The sequence below is a fragment of the Colius striatus genome, chromosome 6 (assembly GCF_028858725.1).
Source record: "Colius striatus isolate bColStr4 chromosome 6, bColStr4.1.hap1, whole genome shotgun sequence".
Taxonomy (NCBI): Eukaryota; Metazoa; Chordata; class Aves; order Coliiformes; family Coliidae; genus Colius; species Colius striatus.
Window position 1 is genome coordinate 17310606 of NC_084764.1, and position 12117 is coordinate 17322722.

General features: G+C 34.6%; 1 protein-coding gene across 4 annotated transcripts in view; it reads left to right on the forward strand.

Annotated features, from left to right (window-relative positions):
- SCFD1 (sec1 family domain containing 1) overlaps nucleotides 1–12117 on the forward strand; it is a 50488-nt gene that overhangs the window by 33627 nt on the left and 4744 nt on the right. For all 4 annotated transcript variants that reach the window (XM_061998940.1, XM_061998944.1, XM_061998943.1 and 1 more), the window contains 7 exons: nucleotides 37–116; nucleotides 677–739; nucleotides 2285–2360; nucleotides 4525–4578; nucleotides 8247–8299; nucleotides 10676–10709; nucleotides 11938–12003. In XM_061998940.1, coding sequence (XP_061854924.1) covers nucleotides 37–116; nucleotides 677–739; nucleotides 2285–2360; nucleotides 4525–4578; nucleotides 8247–8299; nucleotides 10676–10709; nucleotides 11938–12003 — 426 coding nt within the window. The remainder of the gene's footprint in view (nucleotides 1–36; nucleotides 117–676; nucleotides 740–2284; nucleotides 2361–4524; nucleotides 4579–8246; nucleotides 8300–10675; nucleotides 10710–11937; nucleotides 12004–12117) is intronic.

Here is a 12117-nt window from a genome sequence, read left to right on the forward strand (position 1 = left end):
ATAGTTTCAACCTTTCACAATTCTCCATAATTTCAGATTGATTTGGAGCAGTACACAAAAGCGTTGATGGATGCAGGTTGTAATCTTGCTCCTTTGAGCTACATAAAACAATGGAAGTAAGTAATTTCTTTGTTGTCCTCCATGATGCTATAACTGGGTGATTTTACAGAACTCAATGTTGTTGCCAAAGAATTATGTGCTACTTCTCACATTGTAAATTATCTTTAAACATTCACTTAGCATTATTTTTTGCTGCCATTCTTATGATAATATATGCAAGTGTTATTTCAAAGCTAAATTCCAGTAATGCCAGGACACTTTTTAACATGACATCTGGTAGTGTACTTAGTGATCTGAGACAGAAACAACTTAAATGATTACATGAAAAGTTGTGCTGGTTCAGACTTCAAATTTTTTGCTTCATACGAAGGGCCCTGCTGCCTGTCAGTTATTCTAGTTTTACATGGTATCAATAAAGTCGTTGTCTTTTATGTATAAAATTTGATTCCTGTCAGCTCCTTAACTTGTATTCCTAAACAAGGGTAATACACATAATAAACAGTCACTTCCTGAAAGAGTTTGAGAAGTATACGTATTTTCACTTTCAGATGACCAGAGTGGAACACTGTACAACAGAGATGAGATAAGCATTTGATTTCTATTCCTGCTTTCACAGGGCTTTCACTAAGATGGCTTCAGCTCCAGCCAGCTATGGAAACACTACACCTAAACCTTTGGGGTATGCTTTTTATTACATTTACTTAAGCCTTTGGATTCTTTTAGCTTATTTTAGTAGCACTGAAACTGCGATTAGTGCTATACAAGCCCAGAATAAAACATTTCCCTATTTGTAAGAAAGTGTTAGGTTACAGATAATTACAAGCACTCATCTCCCTCTAACAGTGCATAGGACATACACACAGGCAAATAAAAGGATCTATGACTAAATCTACAAAGTAAGGTAATATAGTGATACCTGCACGTGAAATGTACTCTCACAGAAGAAGAATTCAGCACCAGGAAATAGATCTGTGACAGCCATCATCATCAAGATGAGAATAGCCCCATGTATTCAAAACAGGTTCTCCCCAGGGCCTGAAGACTGTCGGGGATGCAAGAACACACTACTTTTTCATTAGGATGTCCTGGACTGGGTGTTTACCTGCTTCTTGAAAGATGTAGTTATTTCAAGACATTAAGAGACAAGATAATGACTGTACATAGGTCTGTCATGGTTTAAGCCCAGACAGCAACTCAGCCCCACACAGCCTCTCACTCATTCCTCATCCACCCCCGCTCGCTTGAGATGGAGGGGAGAATCTGAAAACAAAATTTATGAGTTGAGATAAGAACAGTATAATAACTGCAATAAAATAAAATATAATAGTAAAGTGTAATGGTTGCAGTGAAAAGGTATATAACAAAAAGAGAGAGAAACAAATCCAAGAGAAGATGAGTGATGCCCAGTGCAATTGCTCACCAGTCACTGTGGCTGATGCCTAATCAACCTCTCTCACCAATTACCCCCCAGTTTATACACAGGATGTGATGTTCTGTGGTACGGAATAGGCCAGTGAGTGGTTGTGGTCAACTGTCCTGGCCATGCTCCCTCCCAGCTCCTTGTGTCCCACAGCCCTTGCTGGCAGGGCAGGAAGAGGAGCAGAAGAAGCCTTGGCACTGTGCAACCACTGTTCAGCAGTAACCAAATCAACGCTGTTCTTAACACAAAACCAAAACATAGCTCGTTATCAGCTACTAGGAAGAAAATTAACTATCCCAGTTGAAACCAGGATGATATCCCATACAGGACATGGGACTTGAGACTTCCCACACTTGAGAGGATTTGAGTCCTTATTGCCAACTTAACTTGCAGGATTGAATTGTCACTATCATAAGGAAACCATGGTGCAGGATGGTTAGAAAGAATTCCAGTGCTTTCTCTCTTGGAAAAATTACTGGTTGGTTGGAGACACTGAGCATCTCTGTTAACTCAGGTGATTGGGACACCCACTTGAAAAAAGGCTCAAATCCATGTGTTACTGAAGCTGTAAAATAAACTGTTCAATAGATTAAAGTCTAGAACTCAAGACACCTAACTGCTAGATTATAGATGTATTCCCATACACTTAGTTGCTGTGTAGTTTGAAGAATATATTTTGTGACGTATTGAATGACTTGATACTTAAATCCTATCAACTTTAATGGCAATTGTACGTCAGCATAAAGCTTAAGAAAGCAAATTGAAAAAAAGAAGCTCTTAGACATCCTTTGCTTTATTTTTCAGTCTGTTTTCACGTGTTATGAATACAGGATCACAGTTTGTAATGGAAGGAGTGAAGAACTTGGTACTGAAGCAACAAGTGAGTTTAAAAACCAGTTACCAAAGAAGTCTGTCATATGAGCATTGTGAACACTTGGGAAAACAACTTTTGGTGCCACTGTCATATTAATAAAATTAGTTGTACAGTAGAAAAACAAACATCATCCTCTGCTGTTGGATAGATCTATCACTTTGTAGCTTTCCGTTTTTAGGCAAGTAACAGATAACGTTCAAATTTTCTTTACCTTCATTTGTAAGGAATTAGATTCCAGTATCTGTGGTAAAGGCTGATTTCAGCAGTGTGGAGCAGCTGTGGAATATTCAAAATAGACCAGGCCTTCCTAAACAAACAAAAAACCCTCTTCCCTGTATTTACTTAGAACAGTATGTATTAAATGCATCTATTCCAGAGAAATTGAAAGGCTGAAAGTGTTAATTCTCTGTTCAGCTACAAGTCAAGTATTTCTAATTTTCCCATGTAAGTAATGTACAGCTACCATAATCTTGAAATGTCCTTGAAAATCAAAATGTATTTATAATGACATGGGTACCTTCAAATATTCACTTAACTTGGGAAATATTTCTGAGAATAACTTGCCTGCAACTGTTAATGTACACACCCCAAAAGAAAACCATCAGCAAAAAAAAGACACAAATTGTATAACTTGTAGCTGAAATTTTGAATTGTGGTTCCAGCATCTTGCTGCCCTGTAGTGGATGCTTTATTTTCTCCAATGTGCACTGTCATTAGGTGGCAATAAATAAATATTTACAGTTAAAAATCTTAGTTCTGAAATATTTTGACATCAAGATTTCTGAGAAAAAGATCATTTGTCATACTATAAGTCTCAGTGGAAGCATGAGAGTTTAATTTAAAAATACAGTACATCAGAACTAAATAAAATGAGAATGTGCGTCTCATTGGTGTAGTTGATATTAGCCATTGTTTGTCTAGTTTTCTGTTATACACATCATTTTTGCATGAATCACATAAAAGTGTTTTAAAATTGTGTCTGTGGTTTTTGTAGGGTAGTCCATGAGGTGAATTCTGGGGGAATTTCACTATGACTAGGTACAACAGGTTGCATTGTGGAGTTACAAATCAGTGGTATGTCATGAGATAGAGTTGAGGAGACTTAAATATGCAACTTGTCTATGTATTTTTCAGAGAGATCTTCAGATGAGCTATGACTTGTAACGATAGATGATAAATATTTTCTAAATGAGACTTCTTGTATTAAACATTTTGTCCTCTTTGTTTTTTTAATATGTGTCTTTTAGAAGTCAGTACTATTCTTGACAAAATGCTTTACTTTGGTTTGGGGTCTGAGTGAGTAAGATGCCACAATGCTGATGTTTGGTGGGGGAGTAGCTCTGGCTTTTGATTCCTTCTCCAAGTGTTTTGGTGTAGCCAAATAAAATGCTGTTCTTCCTCATATTTTTAAGCCTAGGTCTGTGGTATTTCTATTAAAGTTAACTTTTTGTTTCTTATTCAATCATTTGGGAATTTACACTGGTTTTTTACTTGGCATTTTCCAGTGTTATTTGTAGATGATCCTTTGGAACATCCCTTGTTGATATATCCTGTCAACAAGATACATTTTCAATTCCGTTGCTATGTAAACTCTCCCTCAACTGGAGTGTTTTGACTGTTCAATACTTCCGATCTTTTGTCCAAGCTAGCATTTCCTATCTTAAATAAGGAAAAGTCATCTTGAATCTCACCTCAGTTTATTCCTTTCCAGATCACCCAAACATTTGTTGCCAGGATTGCCTTTTTTTAACTGGTTTGGTTTTTTTTTTACAGCATTAGTTCTTTTTTTAGAATCACACTCTTCATTCTCATTTCCAGCTTTAAAATTGTATACTTAAACTGTGAAGTGTTTTTAAATAAAAATTCACACATCATCTCACGTCTGCATATATTGGTAATACCCAAATACAACTCCCTTCCTTTTATCACACTTCTTTTTTTCCACTTTCTATTTGTCTGCTAGCTAAATGCTCCTCAGACATTTGCATTTCCTATAGAAAGGTAATTTAGGTGATGATTAAAATACTCAACCTTTACAAAACATGAGAGGAATTCTGTTTAAAGTAGTCTTTCAAATACTCTGTAGACTACTCCATATATAATAGTGTGCCTGCAAATAATTCTTAGTAAGCAGTTCAGCATCCCATTAATTTCACGTTGTGTTTTGCAGAATCTACCAGTCACCCGTATATTGGACAACCTTATGGAGATGAAATCAAACCCTGTGAGTATAACTGCCTGCATGTGGGAAGAGGTGGAACAAATTAAATCCCGAGGCTGTGTTGTGCATTAGCCATGGCTTTTTTTTTCATGATAATGCAGTTAAATATAATCATGTTCTATATCAGGAATTAAACCATTTTCATAACTATTTCTTAGGGGTTTTTTTTCATAAAAATAGTTTTTAAACAAAGACAGCTTATTCTGTGTCACTGGAATGAGTGTTTCTGAGGCTTTTTCTGTTCTAAGCTTTTATTCCTCTTGTGTTATACAGAGTATCCGTTGCTCCTAAATTTTGAAAAGTTAAACAGTGAAGTGAAATTTTCTTTGCATTAAGATGACTTTATTTTTTTAAGAGCAGAGTTTAAGAAGCAGAAGTAGTTAGAGAGGTATGTTAGAGGAAATTTTCCACATCTTTAAAGCTTTGCTGTTTAGAGAAAAATATTTGAGTACTTGGGCAGTCTTTCAGTTTTCAAGCAGAGTTGGGTTTGTGTCAGAGAAGTCCTCTTTTTCCCTTGTTTCTGTGAAAACTTATCCAGATTTACATGTTACAAACTTGTGAAACACTTTAAATGTTAGCTAAATAGTCAAGATATTTCCTAAAAATAAGCCAAGTCTTTTTCCGCCTAGTGTATAGTCCAAGCAGTCTTTTTTTCTCTATATGTATTGTATTCCCTTAGAACTCTGACATATGACTCTTCTGTGCACAAAATTGTTGCAAAAAATGACCTGTTAAAAGTCATTAAGCAGCTGTAATGTGTTTGCCACATCGTATCGGTGTTCCTGTTTTAATGATACCAGCAGAGAGATACAATTGTAGTATCTCAGGCGGCTTGGTAGATTTAAAACTTTCTGAGTCTGTTTTTGTCTTTAGATATTAACTATACATAAAGGGAGATAAATAATGGTAAAATATGAAAATGTAAGTAATCCTGTCTTTTCTTAAACAATACTTCATAGATAATAAGTCACGATTGTTAGTGGAAAATTTGCTTTCTCTTAACAAGTAAAGAAATTGACACTGGCAATGGATTGTCCCTGTTTGCAAGAGTTGGAGAAGATGTACAGGGCTAATTTTATGTAGTCAGCCTGTAGAGGTCACTTGGAACACTTAATACAAAAAGCAGAAATTAAAAAATACAGATAACTTAGGAGGTAAAAAATTAAAATAATTTCCTAAAAATAAACACTCACTTCCTTGGGCTGCAAGTTTAGGAATTGATTTGGAAGAGTTTACAAGTCACATCAGGGTTTTTTGCTGAGTTGATGTTGTCATGTTTCACTTAACAGAAAACAACCAAATAGAACAGTTCTCTAGATTGTTTAACTGTAGTTGCACTTACTTTATAGTTATTCAGAAACGTTCATCAATGATCTTAAAGTAATATGTTACTTGGGGATTTTTTAATAGTAACATTGGTCAAAGCAGACTTTTAAGCAATTGATTTTGGGATTAGGCTTTCATAAAGGAATGTTCTGTTCATAAATCTAGTAACATAATTGCTTTGTTTTGATATCACTAAAGAAAGATTCATTAAAACCTTAGATCTTCTTAATACACACAAAAAACCCCCATATTGTCAAATCTACATAAATTTAAACCCATATATATGAAACTGGCTACCACTTATTATAGAGTTGCGGAAGTTCTTTTAAATACCTTGCACAAAATGGTTTGATTCTTGAGTAAGAATAGTCTTTGATAAGTAAACCTTTAACATTTTTATGACAAAGTCCCAAAGGTGTTTAACTTCTGTCAGTGCAGTATGTATATTTAGAATGACCTAAGAGAAAGATAAATCTTATTTGTGATCTGGATGAATGGAATTGCATTTTGGTTAATATCCCTTTCAGTAAATGTGGTTTCTTTCAGGCTTGAGATATACTGTCTGATTAGCTTTCATGCCTTACAATGAAAAATTCTAAAAATGGGGTGTTTCCTTAATCCAAACTAGTCATGTAACTTCTGCAGAAAACAAAATAAGGACCAAAAGTTAAAGGTTTTTGGGGTCCATGGGTTTTTTCCACTTCAATTTTGAATCTTGAAAACTAAGTTTAAAAATTCAAAAGTATTAATTTTATTCTTGCATTGCTTAGAGAGCCACAAACTCACTCGTGTGTAAGAAAACTGCTGTACAATTGATTTTATTGGAAGATTAGCCATTTCTTAAAGCAAATAAAATCTTGTACAGTTTCTTTCCCTGCACCCTGAGAACCCATTTCAGCAGGAATGGCGTATTTAAACAACAAGAAAAATGAAGTGGCTTATCATATTTCTATTACTTTACCAATTTTCATGTGTAGACTCACACAAGCCCCCAGTAATGAAAAACCACAGCAATACATTCAGTTTTTCAATTTTACTTTTGGCACTATTCTGTCATTCATTCTAACAAGCAGGGAAGCTGCAGCTCTTCATCTGAGGTTTCTCAAGTACTTCTCAGTTTAGTCTTAACAGTATCTATCCATCCCACAATGTCATTCTACCACCTTTATGTACAAGACTGATAAAATAATGAATGTTGGTACATTTAAAAATGCATTTGGAATTCCCAGTGGAGCATATCAAAGCATTTCACAGAGGTTCAGTATGAAATGAGATCTAATTTAAATTTTTTACAAAGACAAACTTTGGGAAAAGAGGCTTATTTTATGTAATTACATAAAATCCTTAATATAAAATAGATTTCTTTTCTGCGTGTACATGTTTTCACGACATGTAAACTAATTCTTTGTAGTATTGGAGATAGTTGTGCTTTGTTGAGCTCTAATAAATTCCCCAGATAACCTGTCTGCTACTCAAGAAAAGTCATTTCTACTCTACGGTATCATCAAAACTCTTGCATGGAAGCACCTAGATGAAATCGGCTGTAGTCCTGCATGCAATTTATCCACAAACTAAACATCACAAGTACCTGGATGAAAATGTACTATAGAAACAGAAGAAAAAGCCAAGTAGTTGTCAGAAGGAGTTACTAAGAAGTTTTGTTTTTCATCTGTAATAATTGGCAAAAATCCTACTTGTTGCCAGTAAAAACATTGGAAGCGCCTCAGTGATTTGTGTGAAAAAAAAAAATCTGTATAGTTTAGACAGACTTTTCAAATTCTTGTGGAACTTATTTCTACTTTAAGACCTTAATTTTGGTTTAATAGTAGTCATAAATCATGAAATTAAAAGGGTAGGTTACATAACAGTAGCAGATTTTGATCTATCTTCTATTTAGCATTCATTGCCATAGAAATGTTTTGGTTTATAGTATCGAATTAACAGTAGATCTCTGCAACCTGGAAAATGTTAGTATTTATAGCTAACCCTGTGATGTTCCTCTGAAGCTGGTAACACCTCAGGTTTTTTTTCTACAGGCTGCCATTCTGTTGGGATTTATTAAGCAACCAATGTATTTTTTGGAAAGTACGATAGTCAGTTTCAGATGAACCACAAACAAACAGCTCAATAGCATCCTTCATAGCTCCTTCACTGTTGTTTATTTTGTACTGGTTCAGTTATATACAAGTGCTACAAATGTTAGTGGACACCACAATTAATTCTGAGTGATGTGACTGCAAAATGGGAAATGGTGTTCTTCGAATGAACTTTAAGGTAATAGATACAAGCAGATATTTGTAAGCCAAAATTCCGATCTTTTGAGATAAAACCGTACTTTTTAATAGGAGACAGATGACTACCGGTATTTTGACCCCAAGATGCTACGAGGCAGTGACAGGTGAGTTTACTATTGAGTTTTGCTTTTTCCTTGTATCCTGTGAAAAACCTAACATAAGAAATCTGGATTTATTTTAGTTGCTGACTCCAAGAAGTTGATTTTAATCAGTTCTAAGTCAAGACAGTTGGATAAATGTTCGTAACATTGAAAAAAAAAAGTTTGTTCCAGTGAGTGAACGTGTGCTAATATTTAGCAATAAGGAATGTTAGAATTTTTTTATAGTTGCACTGCTTGGTTGCTTTGAAAGCTTGTGGTTCTTCATTACTTTTTTAGTACAGCCCTTCTTTAGTAATTTGTTAATAGCTTTGAAACAGTCATCAAAAATTGGCTGCATTTGCTCTTGTTTAGGCAGGTGCATATTGTATATTGGTATGCATATGAAAGGAGAGTTGGATGTACTTTATTTTACCAATAAGAGAGGAGGAGGAATTGCACTAGAAGTTTAGAAATCTACGTCTTTTTGCTTTATATCTCTGACCAATAACTGTGGCTGATAATCTCACCTCTGAGATCCTAGAAACAGAACAAATTGTTTAATTGTAATGTACCTTCTAAAAACAATTTTCATCAAACCTGTGGGAAAAGAGTCAGCTTCTTTTAATTGCAAGGGTATATTACAGGACAAATATGGACAAAGTAAGTCCAGACTTCTAGTTATCTTCATTAAAATGTGTGCCTGCTTCCTCTATTCTTGAAACATGGAAAGTATATTTCTGACAGCAGAAGATAATATATATGTTTTATTGGAAAATATTATTACAGACTATATGGTTTCACAGATAAGCAGATTTTGAAAGCATCAGAGGAAAATAGCCAGTATTTTATGTTTCATTTTAATTGTAACTGTCATTCTTTTGTTATACTTTTGTAGCATTTTTGGAGGATTTTGTGCAAAGACTTGTTTTGCTAAAGCCAAGGGAGATTTCTCAGATAACTGTGCCTTTTTACCCACCCCATGTAGTTCCTATATTGCTTTAAACAGTGTAAAGATATGCATTTACAGCAGTTCATAAATGTGCCATTCTGTGTACTTCTAATAGTTGTCATAGGGAAGAACTAACTTTTGATTGCTGGTTTGGGGTTTGTTGCGGGTTTGTACATAAGGTGCGTTCCTTAAGTCATACTTGAACATAAGAAAACTCTAGCAGAGCCATACAGGGAGTTGTATAATTCTCCCTTCAAATGTATATGTAAGTGATAAAAACCTATAGGTTAGTTGGCTTGAAGAAATATTACTAGTTTAAAATAACAACTGGCCTTTCAACCTATTATTTTTATAAAATAACCTGAGCTAAACCATGTCTTTGTATCTCATGTGAAGCCTATGTCAAGTATAAACAGACCTTGCCCTCTGAAAGGTTGACAAAAAAAATGTATGTGCATTTGCCGTAATTTATTCAAAGGATGAGAGAATTGGGCTGTTTCACTCATGGGCAGTCTGGAGTATTGACAGATGAGAACACATTAGAGATAGCCATTCCCTCTTTAAAACCTTTTTTTCCTGATACACTGGAATCTGTGTGGAATCAATTGTTGGATTACTCAAGGAAACTTCTTGAAATAAAAAGGAGTTAAAGGGGAAAATGCAGTGCTTTTTAAGCACAAGATGTATTGGACTTCCTGGGGCTGCAGGCCAGTAGGGGCAGGAAGGTAACAACAGTGTGCAAGCGAAGGGAAGGAGAGCAGGCTGACTCTTCAGACCTTTCTCTTTGCTTTTTTCCCTTCCTCCTGACAGTCCAAGATGATGCAGGAAAAGAGGTTTCACCCCCTCTCCCTGCCACCCAAACTAACAGCTTCCTCTTCCTCCTTAAATCATTTTAATCCTAATGTTGCTGTTGACACCTGACAGCAGAACACACACCTGCTGCCTAAAGGAGCGTTTGAGGTTAAAGCATCAGTCACTATATACACAGGCACTGACTAGCTACCTGACTAGCTTCCCTAGTTAAGATGCCAGTAAGCAGGATTTGTAAGTGTCAGCAGCTGTATTAATGGTGAGGAAATTTGTAACTCATTGTAGTTGTTCCTAGCTAGCAGCACTCTAGTTACAGCTTTTAAGCTCTAAAAGAACTATTGTCATAAAGCTTGATTCAAACAGCAACCTTAAAACTGATTAAATAGAACTCCTGTTTATTCGTGTATTCAGTCCTGTAGAGTGAATGATTTCCCATAACAAATCATTTAAATAAAATATTTGGAGAATCAATGTAGAAAGGCAATTATTGTTTTATTCTTTGTCTTTATGGAATACTGTGTACTATTAGACAAACATGATGTATATGTGATACCTATTTTGCTATTTATATTAATGTCATAATGTATAATAAATGTCATCTGTAATAAAATTTAAGTTGTAGTTTGTGTTTCTTTTTACAGCTCAGTTCCAAGAAACAAAAATCCATTCCAGGAGGTAAGTCACATAGAAATTAATTTTCAGTGTTCATGTGTTTAAAAAAAAAAAAATCCTGAAGTATCAGTCATTTCTGATTATTGTGATAAGAAAATGAGAGGTCTTGTTTGCACAAACCACTTAGACTAATTATATCTAGTATAATTATAATTAGCTGTTATTCTGAAGAAGTCCTTTCATCTTCAAAGGACTATATAAGCATTAACTAATACTGGAGAAAAAAATCTAGAAAGTTCTTATTGAGTTAATTACAGGGATTTATTAATATCATAATTGGGTACTGGCAATTTAAACCCTCATTTTTGTAACAAATCTTTAGAATGCTCTCTAAATTTAATCCTTTGTCTAGCCTTAAACAGCAGTGTTGACCACTAATGTAAGTGACAGTATTTTAAACAGTCTCTGCAATTAAAGGGAAAAAAAACAAAACAACAAATGTCATTTTATACACATTCCAGTAACATTTAGTGGTGTTCCACATAAATATTTGCAAATAGTGAAAGTCTTACTTCTCTCATCTTACTACCAAGTTTCGTAAGCAAAATCTTAGCCTTGGCAATATACAAATGTCTCAGATTTCACTAATTGTCCTAGTGAAAGAAATACCATGTAGTGTCATATACATGGCTAGCAGATGGTCATAGCAAAATGTTAGAAGTAACATGAAGTCTGTATAAAATTCCCATAGTGTAATCAAACAGTTTTGAATAGTGAACGTTAACAAAAATGATGCAACTGTGAAGTCTCCCTTTCTCTGTTCATTAATTATTCTCTGTTAAACATAGCCCAGAAAGTACTGATGGCCTTTACCTGTAATATTATAGATTATACCAGTAGTGAGAGGGGGGAAAATAAAGAAAATGTGTATTTCTTTGTAACAGAATTATTTTGTGTCCTGAATCAATTCTTAAGTATTCATGGAAATATTTTAACTGTTCCTATGAACACTGGAGACATTTCTGCACAAAGTAACATGTTGAAACTGCATTTCAAATATTTCTTAGTGGAAGATAGCGACATATTAAAAGCTCTCAGCTTTCTCTTTATCCTATTAAAACTCTTTATCTTATTCCAGGTAGGAAGGTAGTGATGCTGTATCCAGTTCTTATTGGACTGCAGTGTGATTAGGATTGTTTTTGCTATAGGTTTAATGATTTGGTACATATTTTACTAATGCAATGTTAAGAATTTGAATGCATACACTGATGATATGTGTGTTATCTTTTAGGCAATAGTGTTTGTAGTTGGAGGAGGCAACTATATTGAATACCAAAATCTTATTGACTACATAAAGGTATGTGTATTTCTGTCAATGTCAGTCTATAACTTAAAAGTAAAAAACAGGTTTAGCAGGCTTTCTGTAACATTTAGGATTTAGAAGATTAAGTCTGTGAAATTAGCTTTCCCA